Below are 19,097 nucleotides of genomic sequence, written 5' to 3'. Positions count from 1 at the left end.
AGGGGACACACGCTGTGGACCACAGCACGGCTATGACCAGAGCAAGTGAGGGGACGGGGGAGGGGAGACGGATGGGTAAACTACAGCCTCGGGGCCTGGGGGGGGATCTGGATTCATGACGACTAAGCAGACAACAGGATGAGAGAGGGAATCAAAACCAATGATGAAAGCAGACACACTGTCAGAGAACTCCAACAGCAAGGAAAACATGCAGAACTGTTCTTTTCCAAATATTCAGAAAGAAATCAAGCATGAAACCACAGAGAAATCATCAAAGAATTTTAAATATCAACTAATTAGCCAATGATGCAAATTATAAAAACAGTGTGTCAAAAGACCACAAAATGGACTAGTTACCACTTCACAGGCCGCTAAAATGATTCACGGTTAATTTAATTATAAGCTGACTAACAATGCAGCTAACATGCAATGGGTGGTAACAGAAAAAAGAGACAATACAAGTCCAGTTACAAAGCAGGATGTTGTACACGTGATTTCATGGGGTGAACAGCAATGCACTCACAACACCTAAGCTAAACACGCAAGAAAGCTGGAACATGTGCTTTAGAGCCACACACTCTGTCACCAAAAGCCCTAGGTCATCATCCCAGTTTTAGACTCGGAAAAGTGAGGCAGCCCGACGTCTTCCCTGGGGCCCTGGGGCCCTGGGGCCCTGGGCTTTTAACCTGGTTTCACACGCAGAGCTGGCCTGAGCGCGTGGCCAGGTCCATCAGTAAGCAGACCAATGTAGATTCTTGGTTTTGTTCCCACCGCATGCCCTGCACCCTGTAGCCAGGCATCCCCAGTGGAAAATGTGCTGTACGGCTTTCCCATGCCATGAGAGCTGCCTATGGTTACTTTCACGAAGCTGTCTGCTCCCTGAGAACAGAAACTTCCCTGCAGCTGCTGTGCCCTGCACAAGGCCAGGCCCAACGTTACAGAGGCAGGCTCTGGCTGAGTTCATGATGACGTGCTAAGTGGTGGTCCAAATATCAAGACTAATTTGTCGCTGTGCCATTGTGGAATGATTAAAGACGAGGCAGTTTAAAAACTTTTAGACCTCTGAGCGTAGCAAATGTACCTGATTTTCTTCTGGGTATAAAGAGAAAAAACAAAAAACAAACAAAAAACAGCATGCTGGGGGAGGGATGCGGCAGGGAGGAGGCAGTCACATACCAGAGTCATGATGCCCAGCTGGTCTCCCTCCTGCGCCAGGCTCTGCTGCCTCCTTCTGGCCTTGGGCAGGGGCGGGCAGGAGCCAGCATGCGAGGAGGTGGGAAGCAGGTTGAGGGAGCTCACTGATTTAAAACGACGGAGGCTGCCTAAGCTCCCCCTGCCCTCCCTGCTCTCAGTCTCCTCGGCCCGCTGCTCCGTGTTCTCTTTCTCTTCTTCGATCAACCTAAAATAGAATAAAAGGCGTCACCTGCCTTTGTCAGCAGAGGAACCTGTCTGGACAATAAATTTGGGCTGGCATTCTGTGTCATGATTAGCAAATTCCAGAAACAGTTGCTCAATTAACATCTCAGACAAAAGGTTCTACCTTTCCTCTTTTGAATATTCTCAAACTTAGAATAACTTAGCCTTGAGTCTTACAAACTGGCCCTGACCATCCACGCTTGATTTCACTTATTTACTCTAACATTCTGAAGGGGCCCCGGTGGCAACTCTCTTTCCTGTGAAGAGATACCTCAAGTTGACAACCCTTACCTCCCCTGCTCTCAGGGCAGAGATGCACGTCAGTGCCTCAAGTCTTTTCCGCTGGGAATCAGGAACTCTGTATAATCAAAACAGCAATTCACAAACAAGCTGCAGTTTCTAAACACAAGTCTCCAGACTAGATGAAGTGCTGAGTTGATCATTTTTTTTTTTTTAAAGGTTGAATACATACAAACGCATCACTTGATGAAGTTCTCCACCAGCTTTGTGTGAGTTTTTGGATTCATGTCAATGTGCTGCATTAACCTAGAATTCACAGTTTCTGCTCTTCTCCCCTAATGTGCGGTGGATGTTTTTATATAGCAGTTTAAATATACGATTATGCAAATACAATGATTTTCAAATTAAAATACAAGATTCTTACAGGAAGTAAACTCTCCAGCTTCACTTCAACTCATACATCTGGAAAGTTTTTCACTGTTGATAACAAGTTGATGGACAGAATTGACCGTTTACATCAAGTCAACTTGTCGCATAAGGAAAAATCACTTTTACCTGAAAACTTGCTGTAAAAATAAAAATATTAATCTATAACCGTTCCATATTTCCTGCAGGGACGCAGAAAGACCATCTTTCTGAGCTCGTCTGTGCTCAAACACGGCCCACAAAGCTGTCTGTCTTGGCGTGAAATGGGCAGGTGACACCACCTGCGTTTGCTGGTTGTCCCGTTCACCCCCTGCCTCTCCCCCGGAGCCCCGCGCTCGGCCGACAGGAACGGACACCTTGGCCTGGGCTGACGTGATGAGACCAGTCTGAGCAGCAGCTCTGCCTGGTCCTGTGCAGGGTCACCGGCCTGCGGCCACTCTGAACGTGGACTCGGGACACGGGCATAGCTGGGCAGGTGTGGCACCAGGCAGGCCTCGGGGCCCCCAGCCACCTGGCTGCACCCAGACCCAAGGCCCCCTGCTCACCACGAGGCAGGCCTTTGGATTCTATCCTGTTTTGAAAATTGTTATAACTGCCAAGATGGTGTCTAAAGAAAACATCTTAAATATACTGATGAGATGAGAAAAACTCAAACACACGTCCTTGGACCACTGTCTTACAACAAGCCAATCTTCATACTACATTAAGTTAAAAAGGAAAAGGCAGATCTGAGTGGGAATTTGCCAACCCCAAAACCCCAGCTTTCACCAGGTGGCTTTTCACCAGAACGTGGGGGGCTCTGAGGGACACAGGAGGGTCCACGGGCCGCAGGGGACACCGCCTCGGCACCTCACCCACCTTGGGGCTCAGAGCTGAGGGGGGACACCCCACAACGCCGCCCCCCCCCCCCGCCCCCACAGAGCGCTGACACCACACCGTGGACAGAACGCCCCGGCTGCCCGAGCTCTGTAATCAAGGGCCATGTCAAAACTGAAAATTCTTGAAGCAGACCTGAGGTCGGGTTTCTTACTATGGAACACTCAGACGTCCCTAGGAGAAGACAGCTCCTCAGAGAAACCGAGTTTCTGGGGACCTGAGTTCAGGATCACCCACCGGATCTCTTCATTGATGGCGTCCAGCTGCTCCTGCATCATCACGGTCAGAGTCTTGGCATTGGCCTGCCTGCTGGGCGACAGCTGAGTGGCCGAGCTGAAGACGGTGACCCTATTGCCCTCGTCGTCAGACACGCCCTCGTCACTCTCAAACGCATGGGCCACATCGGCCAGCATGCTGGCTTGCTGCGTGCGCTCCCAGTCCTGCTCCTTCGGGGTCTGCACCTGGGCATGAGAGGACCACGTCTCGTCAGCGACATTCAGGGCAGCTCAAGTCTATCAGGAACTGAACCCAATTTTACATGGAAGCCCTGACTGTGGATGAATGGGCCATGCTCATGAGACACTGCCATCTCTTAAGCGAACAGGACTCAAGAAACAGGCAGGGGGAGAATCCAGTTCCTAGATGGCCTGGTGACACCCAGGTCTCAGCGTGGACGGCAGGCAATCCTATGAGGTTATTCACAAGGGTGGGCTGATGGAGTCAGAGACAGAAACCAAAAATTACAAAAATACATCCATGCCTCCATCAGCCAGGCTGGAAGAAAATAAGAAAAAAGAACCCTTCAGCTCGGCAGCCGCTGGGTCCCTATCAGCGGTCATCACTGGTACCAGTTCACCAGAGTGTGCCGTCCTCGCAGGCTCCCAGTCCTCCGTTTCCCAGGCTGGTCTGAACACCCACAGAGAGGCGCGAGCAGGGGCAGGCAGGAGACGGGAGGGCCAGCCCCTCCGCGGCTCTCCTCTCGGGACACAGGCCCTCGGGCTGTTCTGGAGGATGGCTCCTCGCACCGCAAGGCTGGCTTTGTCATCAGAGACACATGGGATTGTGCCTGCGGTGCCCCGTGCCACCCTCCCGCTCTCACACCTCACACCCTTGTCTCTGCAAACGTCCCCCCTGCCACACTGTCATCCAGGTCCTGCCTTCTTTCCCAGACATGACCTCAAAGGAACTGAGGGGCAGCCTCGAGGTGCTGGCTTGCTGGCTCCCTGTCCCATGTGGCCAGTGCCCTCGCCTCCTGTCTTCGTCACGACCCCGCCCCAGGGCTGGGCTACCCCATTCGCTGGCTCCAGGACCACCTGCCATCATTCCTGCTCTGCTCCAGCGAACCAGCTGCCTATGGGTTCACCCCCATCAGCCCGGTCGGCATGTCCTCTCCCTTCTCTCGCCTTCCAATCGCACAAGGGGAACCAGCAGATTCCTCCTCCAGGGCTCCCTGCAGCGCCCACTGCGGGTCTCTGAAAGCTCCTTGGGAGTGGCCTCTACGGTCCCCCTCCCCGCCCGGTCTCCACTTCTCTGCCAGCAGGCGGTGAGCCCCGCCCTGCAGGGCAACTCCCCGGGGGCTCGAGGAACCCATGTTACCAAGCCCCCTCCCTTCCTTGCCCTCCCCCACGACACCCCCCCCCCAGCATGTCTCTCCCTGGGCTCCAGGCCCTGCCCTCCCTGCGGTTATTCCTCAGTCCCTTGCGCCCCTTCTCAACCTTGGAATGCAGGATGCCCCACAGCTCTACCCTTGCACCCCATCTCTCTCCACCGGCACCTGCCTGGTGACTTTACCATGCTCGTGCCTTTAAATGCCATCTGTATGCCCACGACCCCAAGTCCACCCTGAGCTGAATAAGTCCTCTCCCGGATGCAGGCCGGAACACTCAGCTGTTCTCCTGACACGTCCCTGGGACACCCCATGGGCTTGTCCACCTCAACAGGGCTGAGGCCCGGCTCTTAGCTCCCAGCCCCGGCAGCCCTCCTCACCTCAGGAAACAGGCTCTGGCCTCGAGCTGCTCAGGCCTGAGCCCAGGCTCCTCCCTGATGCGGCCCACTCTCTCCCTTGTCCCCGCTGGTTGACATGACCCTTTTTCTATCTCCGAGTGGCTACTTCTCTTCCTGCCTCCAGGTCTCTGGTTCAAGGTCACCCTCCTGGTGTCACCTCACTGGCCACCCTGTTTACACACGATCGTCCCCTCCTCCTTGGACAACTCAGGCACTCTGGTCTCCTTTCCCTGCTCATTACTGTTCAACAGGCTGCGCGGGTTTAAAAAGGGGTCCACAAATTCTTCCATCCTCCTCCCTTCAAGAGGCAGAAGGGGCAACTCCTGCTCAGCCCCTGAGCGAGGCAGGACTTAGCAGCTCACTCTCGCAAACATAAGTGAAGGTGTGTGGCCTCGAGACCAGGGCGTGAAGGGCCCCGGGCTAAACCCCGCACTCTTGCTCTCAGAGGGTGTTCCGCGGAAAGCCAGGCCATGGGAAAGCCACACGGCAGGGACCTCGGCCTGTCCCCAGCAGCCAGGTGAGTCTGAAAGCCTGCCATCCAGCCCTGGGGTGCCTTCCCGCGTCTGTGCCCTCAGGAGGCCCTGAACCAGGCCCGCTTGCTACAATGCACAGGCACTGAGGACTGTGAGCTGCTCCCTGGGAAGTCACTAAGCTCTGCAATGATTCGTTACGTAGCAGTGGATAAAGAACACACACGGTTTTTAATTCACTGCTGGAGTCCTACTTCTGACCATGTCTGGCCCAAACTAACTGCTCACTGAATGTGGAAGCTCAAAACACAGACATGTATGAACAAATACATGGCATGAATGAGGTGAAAACATAAAGGCACTTAAACTTCCAATGAGAATTCCTCTCACTATAAGCTGATGGGATATGTGTATCCATTTACTCGTAGGACGATTTCAAAACTGTGCTCATTAGTACCATGCTGGGCCTCACAATAGGCCACAAATTATTAAAATTGGTTAAGGAAAAAAAGCATGCCTTAAAAGTAAACTCTTAGCCAGAAAAAGGAAAATGGGAAGACGTAAAGTGACCTATCAGCGCTTTGTTCCAAACCCACCTCAGGACCACAGTGTGAGGGGGCAGGTGCCTCACAAGGTGCCCACCAGGGATGGGAAGGGGGCGGCGGGGTCCTTGCCTCGGATGGCTCATCGTGCAACGCTGCCAGCCGGCCTTTCTGGGGGCACCACAGCACCGCCCCGTTGCCCAAGGAGTCTGCCGGCCTGTCCGCCACAGGGAACCTGAGGTCCGGGGCGCTGCCCAAGTGGGGTCGGCTGAAACACACGGCAAAGAGCAGCACTGTTAGAAGAAAAGAGAGCTCACTCTGTCAGACGGGCCAAAGCCTGTCCATTTGGAAGATCGGCAATTTCACAGCAGAAGGGCCCCCGGGAGGGCACTGCCCTCCTGGCTCCAATAGCAACAGGCCGCCCGCTGCTCCGCAGACACTCAGGGCTCATCCCCAGCAGCTGGAAAACTCCTGTATGTGGGGAAGGCAGTGCTGACACGAGGGTGTGGAGCTGACTAGGACAGGATCGGCTGTCTGGGGTTGGGGCGTCCAGGGTCCCCCTGGAGCCCGCTCTCAGGTCCCAGGGCAGGGCCTGCACGTGCTCTGCTTTCCCCCTGGCACCCCACCTCCCCTTCGGCCCACGCCTGCTCTGACCTCCCTCTCCCATGGGAAGTCCGTGGATCACAATCACCGGTCTGCCTGGAACACTGTCTGCACGGCTCTCAGTGTTTTTAAAGGCGCCTCAGACAACCCGCAGCAGAAAAGCCTCAGACCCACAGCTCGGAGCTGAGCACCATTGGTGTCTCCCATTAAAGCAGAGGTGAGCGTGTCACCGGACTCTGGGCTGAACAAGGCCCAGTACAGATGCTCAGGCCCTGAGCACTAAGGCCTGGGCCTGCAGGTGCCAGGAGCTCACTCAGCAGGGGCCTGCTGGCAGGCAGGGCGGCCCCGCCTTGACTGTGAGCCGCCTGCACTGCAGGACCGCCCGGGCTCTGCTCAGTCTTGTCTCTGGGAAGAGGGGGGTGCCTTCACGTGCAGGAGTCCCTAAACCCAGGAGACAGGGCCTTCCTCCGAGGACAGGACACCCCATACGCTGCAGAGTGGCCAGGGCCGACCACCAGCTCAGCCTGCTCGGGGTCACACGCTGCTCTGCTCGACGGTTTTGCAAGGAACACTGTGCTGCACAGGAGATGGAAGTCTGGAATCTCCCGGAGCCACACCTGTCTTCCCTCCCGTCTCCCCTCCCTCCTGACAGAACTGTTCCCTTCTCTGCTCCACTTCCACCCAAGGGCCTGGGGCTAGAGCACACTTGGGAACTGGGTGGGGGGTACGACACAGTCCCGCTGTGGACTGCGGGCCCTCGAGGGTCCTCTGAGGGCCACAGAGGCCTCCGGGTTGGGTCACCCCCCAACCATCGCCTCCCAGTCCCCTCGCGGGGTGCCGCCTTCATCTCTCTCCCCCTCCTCACCCGAAGCTCTTTCCTCCGGGAGAAGGTCTCAGAGACAAGGTGACCAATTCCTCTGGGAGGTCCCACCAAATACGCCGTGCCTGCCCTGCCTGGGAGCCAGTTTTCAGTCCCCACTCCCTCCCTCCTGAGGCAGCACAGTGCCCCCCACCCAGCCCACACTGCCCACAAGCCCCACTCCGAGGCCCCACCTGTGCTGCTAAGTCACTGCTGTGAACCCTCCAGAGCTGCCTCCTGGAGACACCCCTCCCTGGCACCAGCCGCTGTGGCCCACTGTCTTCAGAGCACAGCGGCTCCTCCTGCCCCGCGGCTGCTTCCTCTTCTCGTCTCTCACTCTCACTGACACACACGGGACTGGTGACCAGGACCCAGGCTTCTCCATCTGAAGCCCCCAATTGTGTCAGGCCTCGGGTCCTGGCACCAGGTCCCTCCTCGTTACCCAAAAACCCCCAAGAGGAGGAGGCCGTGTCCACCTCCTCTTCCTCCACTGTCTACGCAGTCCTCCTCACACTCACCTCATCCACCCCGGGAGCAGGGGTTCCCCACCTCTGACAGCCCCAGCCCCTCACCCTGGAGGAGCTCTGCCACCAAGTCCGGCCACGTCCCCTCCTGTTCTACAGGGCACGTGCTCTCCTTGAACTCCACCCGCCGTGGTTTCAGACACAGGACCAGTTTCTGGCTCTGCCTTTGTCTCAAATGACATCTCCTTTTCTCTAGAAGAAGGCTGGGTGGGGGCTCTGGACTGCGAGGATCCCCTAAGCACACAAACACAGAAATATGCGTATGGGCTCCAAACTGTCTCCTAAGTCAGGCTGCAAGCAGTAGTCGATTTCCTACAGATGAATGAATGTCACCAGTAAGCACTTAATCACCTTTGCTAGAGTTTCTCTCTCACTTGTGACCGTTTTCCGTGAAGAAGCCAAAGAAACATTTAAATACTCAATAAGAATTACCGCCCCTCTAACAACGAGGAAGAAAAAAGCAGGATGCTCAGTAATCTGCTCGCCTCATTCACAAGCCAGGTGATTCCTCCCACCGCAGTCAAAAGACTACAGGTCATTAACCTTCTGCGACTCTTCAGAAACATCGGTGTCACAGTCTGTCAGGCCCCTCAAATGAATACGCCCAAATATCAACTGGTCGGCCCCCTACTTCCAAACCTCTGCCTGTGGTTTTGAGTGTTGTCAATCCTGTGACTACCACTCCGTGGTACCAAGTTTGACCCTAAGGAACGATGCTTGTCTCTTCCCTCTCGCTGGCCACGAAGCTACAGGCTCCTTGAGGTGCGACCATGAGCAACACCCAGTCATACTGTCCACACACCAGACAGGCCCTTGTCACACTCGACAGCGCTGAGGGGAGCTGCCCAGGGGAGCAGCCTACCTGTGGTGGAGGGGAGCCCCTCGCAGTCTCGTCTGGTCCACTTCGGCTCTCAGGGTTTCCAGGTTTAGAATCAGCTGGTCCTACGAAACAGCAAATGACACAGCCTGCACCGCTTGCTTTCTGGATGTCAAGTGACTTGCACCAAAATGTGCAGAACAGGTTACGTGAGTAGGTATCAACTCCCAACATTTTAATTCTGAGAAAATGTTCTCTAAGAGTCCCTAGCAAATAGAAACACTCAGAACAATATTAACCCTTATAAACCATAATGAGGAGGAAGTTCCATCTCAGGTGTAGAAAAGGTTTCTCTGGAGGAAACATGGCAAGCCATTAACAATGATGAAGTCTGTAGAGAGAAGCTGGACTTCAGGCGGGGGGTTCGGGTCAGGGGATACAACTCACTCTATTGCCCTCCCTCCTCTCACTGCTTTCAATTGTCTCCATGGAGCTCACCTGCATCCCTCACATTCATTCCTCTACAGCCCACTTCACTTGCTCATGGGGTAAAACAAGTCAAACGGGCCAAGTCTGTGAGTCACTCAACTCAACCTGGAAGCTCTGTGCTGTCGGCCACGGCAGTCACTCGCCTCGTGCAGCCCCTGAGCACGTGAGACAGGCTGCTGCAAAGCCCGATGTGGAAATCACACAGAGGATTTCAAGACTCGTGGTGAAAGAAGGACGTCGAGTAGCCCGTTGGTTTTTAGGAAATTTTAGATTGTGTAGGTGGCTCGTATTATCTTTCTGACGCACAGCACAGCCCACGTGAATGGCTCACGCTTTGTCTCAGCTCTTGGGTGAATCCAGAAAGGACTACTCAGAATTCTGAACCACACACAACAGCCACACACTCTAAATCCATCTATAATGCAAACACATTCAGTGTTCAAAACCAGAAGTGCTATACGTGCTACAGCAGTGGATTCGCCATAAGGAGAATGTAACTCGACTTCTGCTAAGCATCTGCTCAAACTCATGTCCACAGAGTTGGTGATGCCGTCCAACCGTCTCATCCTCTGTCATCCACTCTCTTCCTGACTTCAATCTTTCCCAGCATCAGGGTCTTTTCCAATATGAAAATTCATATTAAAAAACTGGAAATAATTACCTCAAACAATTTTTAAATGCAATAACAAAGTTGCCAAGTCTGTGTTTTATAAAATGAGCATCAATTTCAAGGTTTAAAAAGCTGTTTCAGAACCTACTGTATTAAAAAAAAAAATGGAGAGAAGACAAAAGAATGATCTATTTGAGATTGGCTCTGTATGAGAAATTGCTGAGACGAACTGACGGGACGGGTCATGGGTATTTATTATACTACTCCATCCACTTTTGTGCATGTTTGCAATTTTCCATCGTAATACATTTTAAAAGTTTATTTTCTGTTAAAGCAGAGTCTTCTCCAGCAACACAATTCGAAAGCATCAATTCTTCAGTGCTCAGCCTTCTTTATGGTCCAACTCACACCCATACGTTACTACCGGAAAAACCATAGTTTTGAGTATATGGTTTGTCGGCAAAGTGATGTCCCTACTTTTCAATATGCTGTCTATGTTTGTCATAGCTTTCCAAGGAGCAAGCATTTTTTAATCTCATGGCTGCAGTCACCGTCTGCAGTGATTTTTGAGCCCAAGGAAAGAAAACCTGTCACAGCTTCCACAATAAGGCATCGGCATTCAAAGATTTTTAAAGCAAAACAAAAGTTGACTTTGAATTGGCTTAGTCTAGTCATAAACAGCATCCCGATCTCAACAGCCTCTGAGCAGCAGTTATGAAAGTAAGAAGTGCACCCCTGATCGGGAGATATTGAGCTCTCCGCCTAAGCGGGGAGGGCGCCTCACCGCGGGTCGCATGATGGGAGTCAGAACCACTGCCCCCTGGAAGCCCGCCTGTGAGGCTCTGCAGTCCAAGCCCAAGAACACAGGTATGGTGGGGACAGTACTGACACGTGAGGCTGCACCCGGGATCCCCACTCCATTTCCTGGATGGTCTGTATTGCCGTGTGGCCAACCTTTCCGGGAAACCTCTCTCAGGACTCAGTGACGCGAGCCTCCACCATCACCCTTTCCTGTCGTGATGCGCCTTCTGTTGCAGCGCAACTGCGCTTCTCCTGTCTAGAGGCAGCCATCCTACACACACACCGTGTCTGGACCAGCGGTTTGGCATGTGGGACTCCAGCGCCACGTCCGAGGCAAGCAGGCTCCACACCTGGGCGCCATGCCTTCAGTTTCATGGGCCCCGGGCTGGCACCCCAGGTTTGTCTGAGGGGCAGTCGTGAGGTCCACCTGTATCCCAAGCAGCTCCCCGGACTGGCTGGTCAGAGCAACAAGCAGCTCTCTTTGAATGTGGGGAGGCCCTGGCTCCTGCCCACTGCCTATGGGCGACCACCTCTGGCCCTGCTCCCGAGGAGGTGGGTGCCCGGATCAGCAGATGGGGCCACACAGGCACACACTCGATGCCAGAGACGGGAGTGGTGGAGAAAGGCAGTGCTGGCCCCCGCCCAAGCCACGTCTCCTGCCCAGACGCTGCCTCCCCGTCAGCACAGGCACCCGCTGCAGCTCCTTGTTCTTTTCCTCCAGTTGGGCCTCCATCTGGCGCAGCCTATCCTCCATGCTGCTGTGTCTCTCTCTCCTGCCTGTCGGCCAAGAACAGCGTCAGCTTCGCTCACAACAACCCTGTCCTGACGGCACGCGGGCTGTGATCGCAGGGGCGGCAAGCGGGCCATGCTCTGTGCGAACCACGGGCCCTGGGTTCGCGGGGGGCACGCCCGCATGCCTGCTCACACAGCCTGCGCGGCTTCGTGTGTGACACATGGCTCACGGAGGGGGCTGGTGACCAGCTCGTGAGAGGAGACGTGCTCCCCGTGCCCCGGGCCCCACACCCACGGCCGCTGCGCTCCCTCCTCGGACTGCCTGTGGCGAGCCCGCGCGGGCAGCAGACAGCGGCAAACGCGAGGCACACGTTCTACCTTCCTAAGCCGGGAAGGATTTCGAACCGTTTAGCCTCCTGAGTGGTAGACCTTCCGGAAGACAAAAGGTCGGACTACAAGGCCGACTGGGGATGGACAGCAGAGATGCCAGGGGAGAGGAGAAACCAAGCCTGGAGAGGAAGATCACAGCAGAAGGGTGCCCCTTCTGGCGGCTGTTAGTGACCCTGCTCTGGGAGGGTCGGCGAGCACGGGACACCGGCAGCCTCCCGCGACGTGATGGCCCCTCGGGCGCTCACTGAGCTCCTGGCAAGGCTTCTGACATCCGCGTCAGCACAGACCCGGCCCGACTCTCTATGTTCAGCCAGTGCCCACCGGCAGCGCAGGGCAACACCTTTCCCGCCAGAAGGACAGGGTGGCTGGCTGGCTGCCAATGGGGTCGATGCCCCCAGCAGCGCCACATCGCACGGACATGGCCTCTCACCCGCGGGCTCCTGGGGACGGCGAGTGGGGAGTGGGGCCTCGGGTCTGCACGTGCCCTGCTGGGACTTCTTTAACAAGTGTATGGATAATGACTTAAAACTGTGTTCATTACAGAGCTATTTTGGCCATCTCTTAAACGAGAATGGGATTTTTCTAGGTCTCTATCCTGCTAGGCTTTGAGTGGCTGACTGAACTCTGAGCAGCAGTGACTCGGAGCTGAAGCGTCCTAGGGACACACACAACTCGGGACAAAACTGGAGGGAAATTAACGTAGGGATGACGCAGAAGTGGGGCCTGCCTGACACTCAGGGAGCGCTCCCATCTCAGACGGGCAGCACGACCCCCGCGTCTGCGCTCCTGTGTGGACTGAGCAGCACCGGCAGGGGCGCGGTGGGAGAGCAGGGGAACAGGCCCTCCCTGCGCCCGCCCCCCAGGGACCCAGAACAGCACCTTGGAGAGCGAGGCCACCCTCTGCGCCTGCTCCGCCTCCACCTCGGGCAGCGTCTCTGCCCTCCGCAGTCTCGGCTGCAGCTTCTCTACCAGCTCCAGGCGCTCCTGCAACTGGCGGTTCTTATCCTCTGTCTACAAAGGGAGAGCAGAGGATCAAAACAGGCCGAGAGGTGTAGCCACTGTCGCTTTAAGCAAGCTGAGACAAAACCTAAATGCACGTGTCTAGTGGATTCATTCTGTTTCGGAAGCTCCGTCAGGGTAAATTTTCTCTCAGTGTTCCTGGGCTTGGGCTCAGTGAGCAGAACACCTCCTGCCAGAGTATTTGCTTTTCCTAAACGTTCCCCAAGGACGTCTTAAAAAAATAAAACAAATTCTTATATATTAAAGAAGATCTGTAGAAGCTTATTCATTCTTATTGACAAGTTAAGGGAAGAAGGGTTCACTACGGACCCTTCTTAAAACATCACCAGAATCATCACTTAGAGGGAACCCTACTGACCGCAGATGGCTACGGGCGTGTAAGCCAAAATATGGCTTTCATCTCCTCTGAAATACAGACCTGATAAGAGCGTGCCTGGTGAAATGCCAGTCAACTAGTATTTGTAAATGCACGATTATTCTTTTAACAGATCTTCTTACTCTGAAAAACTTTCAATGTAGAACAGACAGATTCTTTTTTAAAAAAGAAAAAAATTAAAGTATCTATAAGCTCAGGTTCCTGAGAGGTTAGCATTTGTTTCTAAGCAGCTTTCTTACCTTTTCTGTGTGCGTATTCCTCTATGTACGTACACAAACAATATGCTGTGCTTTAAAACCCTCAGAAAACAATAGCATATGGTACATAGTATTTTCTGATCTGCCTTTTACAGCCATTATTTTGTATATCGTAATGCTTTTAGTTAGCATTCCCCATCATACATTTCAATGGCTTTCTAGTATTTAATTTTTGTGGTGGGGACAATGATACACTTTGGCACACACCAGACTGACTCACTTTGTTTTGGAGAAGCCAGATTTGGTTTTCCTGGTTAAATCCTGATTATCTGAGACCACTCGGGAACAGGAGCGAGTAAGGCTCACCAAACCACAGGAAGTAGAATCCCTAATCAGACCGGAGCTCTAACCCTGCCTTTTGTCACAGTGACCCCAGTTCCCAACAGGCAGCCAGCTGCCGTGAAGTTCCCTGCTGCTCTCTACTCTTTCGGTAAAAACTCTAACAAGCCAACAGATTCACGTTCAAGTAAAACAAAAGAGTCAGGAATGGAATTCCACAAAATGGTTAAACCAAGTCCCAAATAATGCAAACCTGTAAGTTGCAGTCACCCGCAATTTTTTAAAAATGTATTTCCTTCCAGTACAGCTGATTTACCATGATGTACATCCACACTTTTGAACACAGTATTTTAGGGTCATAACAACTTTACACTGGGACTTGATTTCCAATGTGGGAGTCACATGAAAAGATCTTTACCTTCCTTCCTCAGGAATTCACTACTATAAAAGTCACACACAGTTCAGAAAGGCCATTACCTGTCAATGCCTAGAATCCTTATTTGCAATTTCATTTTCAAGTTTATCATTGATGTCGTCCTAAGTTTCAAATCAAACATAAAGTTAACGTCCTCAAAATAAAAGTCCTAGACACGGCAGTTTTCTCGGACGTGAGCAAAAATGCGCCTATCCCAAAGGCCACATTTGCCACGATTGGCACCCATCTGTCTTAACGTTCTGTCCAGCCACTTGGTTGACCAAGCTTCTTTTCTACATAACAAACCCAAACAGCAAACGAAAAGTATGCTAAACTACCCTGTTATTGCAAGAATTCCAGGAGGGAAGGTATCTGGCATGAAGTCAGGACCTCTGTCTGCTACACCATACAGGCGGGCTTGACCCAGAACAGGGAGGGACCTTCAACAGATCCAACGGGGAGCTCTGAGGCTCATTTCCTCGAGTAAAAGTTGGAAAAGTCTCATGCAATTTCCTCAGAATTAAAGTAGCATATTAACGAGTGGAAACAGAAGTCAAATTGTACACAACTGGGAGCAGCCTTCTCAAGCCTAGTTCTTCAAAAGCAGACTTACACCACATGGATGAAACGCTCAAACCAGGACCAGAACTTGCTGCTGGTGCAACTCCTGTCCGCCACCTCAAAATCCACTTCAGGTCCCTCCCTGGTCACTAAGTAACCAATGTGGGCAAAGTCCTAACTTTAAAAGTGAAAGGTCTTGAAAACGCTTTTTCTAGAATTCTATACGTATTCAACTTGGACACCTAATCTCCTGTTGCCAAAGAGTAGTGTGAATAGCTTATACAAACCTGTGCAAATATTTCTGTTTTGAGTTCTCACACAGAATTACTCACACCAAGCTACTGAACAAGTACACCTGCTGTACCACATGTTGGATGGGTTCTCTCTGAGACGGTCTCATGGGGGAGGGGTGGGCAGGGTGGGTGCTGTCTGTCTGTGCACAGAGGAGAGGCGAGGCTCACAGGAAGAGGCCTGAGTCCCCAGCACTCTTCTGTTTTCACAGTGACCGCTAGGGAGTTTCTCATAAATCATGACACCCGCAGACACGACCGCCAGAGACATCACGATTCCACATGGTTACACAGCTCGGGCCTGAGGATCTGAGCGTGAGCAAACACCACTCGACTTGTCTGACCGCCGGTATCACTGTCACACATCCCTTCAAGGAGCGGAACCTCAGAAAACTCGAGAAGATGGCCAGGCAAGCTGCCTCAGCAGAGCCCACACAGCATGCTCCCATCTCTCCGAGAGAACAGGCTCCACAGGTGTCCCCAGACTCGCCTGAGTGAATCAGAAGCAAATTTCAGCATCATCAGGAACACATTCGACAGGCAGTTGCGGGGGGGCGGGGATGAACCGGGAGACTCGGGTTGACATATATACAGCACTGATACTACACATAAAGTCAACGAGTGAGGACCTAGTGTACAGCACAGGGAAGTCTACTCAGTGCTCTGTGGTGAAGTAAATGGGCAGGAAATCTAAAAGAGAGACAGATACATAAATAGATAGATAGATGACTGATTCACTTTGCTGTACAGCAGAAATTGACACAGCAGTGTAAAGCAACTATACGCCAAGAAATGAATGAATGGATGAATGAATTTTTAGAAAAGGAACACAGTGGGCCCCCTAGAACTTGTGGAAAGGAGGAGTCCACACCCAGGGTGCAGCACAGCGTCAGGGCTGCCCTCGTGTTGCTCCACTGCCAACGGACTGCCTGGACCAGGCCTCTTCTACCCCAGAGACCTCGACGCAGAGGCAGGGAGGCAGCCAGTTGCGGTCTCTCCAGTGCTCTGCTCTTACTCACGCAGCCATCCCAAGGCTGAGATCCCCGGGAGAACAAGAAACCCACATTCCACCTCAGGACAACAGACACAGCTGCAGTCACTCACTTCGCGGACGTCCCGCTCAAGTTTTCTCTTCCTGTCCTTGGACTGGAGGAGGTCCTTCCTGGCCGTGTCCAGGTCCTCCTCCAGATGTTTCACGTGGGCAGAGAGGGCTGCCAGGCGCTCCTCCATCTGCCTCTGCTCCCGCAACTGCCTCTGTATGATTTCCTGGAGCTCTGTCTCCTTCGCCAAGCCGTCCGAGGGTCTCTAAGGGGGAAAGGAAGCCTTACACAGCCTGGTTTTGGGAGGGAGGGAACACAGTACTTCCGGGCAATCTGTGAGGTCAAAACTGCCTTCTGCGCTCTGGGAGCTCACAGGACCCTCACGGCCACTCAGACCTACATGGTGCATCGGTGAGAGGTCCCAACAGCCCCGCACAGACTGGATGGTAAGACGAGAACCAGACAGAGAGCGAGACCAAGGACTTGCCTTTCCATTGGCGCTTGGCATGTTTTCTTGCTCATGATGTACATCAAGCACCCTGTCCGTTAGTATCTTTTCCTGGTTATTCTCCTCTGAAAGAATCATCTGCTAAAACCAAAACATTGAATCAGAGTAAAGAAATTAAGTAAAGACAGCAAAACTCCACCTGGAAAACTCAACTCGAAACTGAAAACACAACATAAAAAGAAAATACATGGTGATGCTATCCATCCCGAATACCACCAGGTGATTAGAGTCAGAATTTGTCTTCTACTGGACAAAGGGGTACTTAAGAGATCCTGCAACTCTGAGCCACAAGTCTAGTTTACTAGTCATTAAAGTAACCCTGGTGGGCGGGTCCTCAATCAGAAAGATAAATAACATCTGATGCCCACCACTACAGCCTTCATTCTTTTTTAAAATCAAAGGATTCAAATGACAAACCCTTCACGGAAATTACACAAAGACTGATCAAACTTACCTCTTTATGTGTGGCACCTAATTCTTCTTCGAACAAACTACACCTTTCGAGTGCTACTCGTAATCACACTCTCAACTCAAATAAAAGGGGCCGAGTCACTGTGTGTTGATGTGTGTATATATGTTAGTACACTTCTTAGTGTATACTCACCCTAATACATGGGTACTGTCACAGAATACCTTTAATGTCTCTCATTGATCTTAACGTCAAGAGAATCGGCTTGTTAACAGCTTTAAATTCTAAGTTTGAGAGAACAAAATGTTATCCTAAATTAATTATTACCCAGTTTTTAACTGCAAATTGATATACAGAATATAATAAATCTTGAGACATTCATGCCAACGAATACTTTTTAACTGGGGGCTTCCCAGGTGGCTCAGTGGTAAAGAATCCGCCTGCCAATGCAAGAGGGCAGGTTCGATCCCTGGGTCAGGAAGATTCCCTGGAGTAGAAGATGGCCACGCACTCCAGTATGCATGACTGGGAAGCCCCATGAAGAGAGGAGCGTGGTGGGCTACAGTCCACAGGGTTGCAAAGATTTGGACATGACTGAGCATGTACGCAGGCAACACTTTTTAACCATATAAAACTCTGACTTCTTACAGAAAAAAATGTATATACAAGAATTCAAGACGCTCAAAACTCAACTCGTTGCATAAATATGTGCATCATCCACCTAACAAGGCAGCAAGTGTACAAATCCAGGACGGCCGGATGGCTGGTACCTTCTCGTCCAGGGCCTTGTGGTGTTCAAAGAGCAATTTCAGCGCCCTGAGCACCTCCACCTCACTCGTCATGCCGGCTGGGGACTGCGCCTGCCGCTTGCGCGCTGTCATCCCGACGGGTGGCCTATATCGGGATACCAGGCGCTCCAGGAGCTCCAGCAGCAGCTGCAGGGCAGGGCCAAAGGAACACCTTCAACCTCATGCTCAAATTCCGGGCGGATAACTCCTCTCAGCCTCACGCTATAGCCGGAAACACGCTAAGGCACGTCGGAATCCCGCCAGTTCAGTCGAAAGTTAGAGTGGACTTCCCCAGGGGTCCAGTAGTTAAGACTCCACACTTTTTCAAGGATCATGGGTTTTAACCCCTGGTCGGGGAACTAAGATCCCACACAAAGTGTAGCGTGGGCAAAAATGTAAGTTAAGAGAACTCCCCCCTCATATGTACTAAAATTACATTAGCTCTCATCAGAAATTTGAAGCAAGGCTATGAGAACCCCGAACTGATCCACCCTGGTCTGCTCAGTGGGAAGATGTGAAAAATGACTTGAAAATCAGACAGAGTTTAAAGACAGCACACGGAGGCCAGCGGTGACCCCCACGGGGCAAATGTCAACACGTGAGAATCCCCCTACTGACCCTGGTGTTGTTTCTTTCAGCTTTTAGCTGAGCGATCTCCTCTTGTCTTTCACGCAGCTGCTGCCTCCATCTGTGTAGTTCTTCAGGAGTTGGAAACTCCTAGAAAACAGTTCAATGAGAAACTAAATGCAAACATAAATTAAAAAGAGAGCGAGACAGTGAAGACTGACCCTGTCAAGTCTCTCCAGGCTCCACACAAAGGATCTCCATGCCCCTCCAGAGAAGAGGGGTCCACTGACCCCAAGACAACACAGGCCACCACAACTCAGACCGGCCTTCGGCCTCCACCTCGACCTGGCAGGCACGTGGCAGGAGAGAACCTGGAATCCAAGCCTGCCTTTTCAAGACCCAGGGACATTTGAGAAACTTTCCAAAACGTAAACCTAACAACAAAGTGGATAAAGAGATTCTTAAACAACACACAGACCAGTGACCTAGAGCCACTGGGGAGTGTGAAGAAAAAAGGAAGGTCTACAAGGCCACGAGGCTTTGGAGTGTTCCTCTGGGAAAAAGGCGGATGGCACCTCAAAGCCATCTGTTAGCCTGACTCCACGGAAGCCACCCAGTCATTCAATCAACCGGTTAAAATGTTAAATTTATGTTAGATGTACTTTACCACAATTTGCGTGCATGCGGGGCCGTCCACGTGGTGAACTTGCTCAAACTGAACCACACGGAGTCTTTCATTCTTCTCTTTTTCTTTGCAGAAATTAGAAAATCCTGGGCTACTATCCCCT

General features: G+C 52.4%; 1 protein-coding gene across 1 annotated transcript in view; it reads right to left on the bottom strand.

Moving 5' to 3' along the window:
- LOC129637401 (liprin-alpha-1-like) overlaps positions 1 to 16,351 on the bottom strand; it is a 191,286-nt gene extending 174,935 nt beyond the window's left edge. The window contains exon 1 of the mRNA XM_055561522.1: positions 16,102 to 16,351. Within this exon, the coding sequence (XP_055417497.1) occupies positions 16,102 to 16,227 (126 nt within the window). The 5' untranslated portion in view covers positions 16,228 to 16,351. The remainder of the gene's footprint in view (positions 1 to 16,101) is intronic.
- Between the last annotated feature and the right edge of the window lie 2,746 nt (positions 16,352 to 19,097).

Source organism: Bubalus kerabau, chromosome 23, assembly GCF_029407905.1.
Source record: "Bubalus kerabau isolate K-KA32 ecotype Philippines breed swamp buffalo chromosome 23, PCC_UOA_SB_1v2, whole genome shotgun sequence".
In the NCBI taxonomy this organism is placed as follows: Eukaryota; Metazoa; Chordata; class Mammalia; order Artiodactyla; family Bovidae; genus Bubalus; species Bubalus kerabau.
Note: the sequence above shows the minus strand (reverse complement) of the source record. Positions and strands in the feature narration are given on the sequence as shown.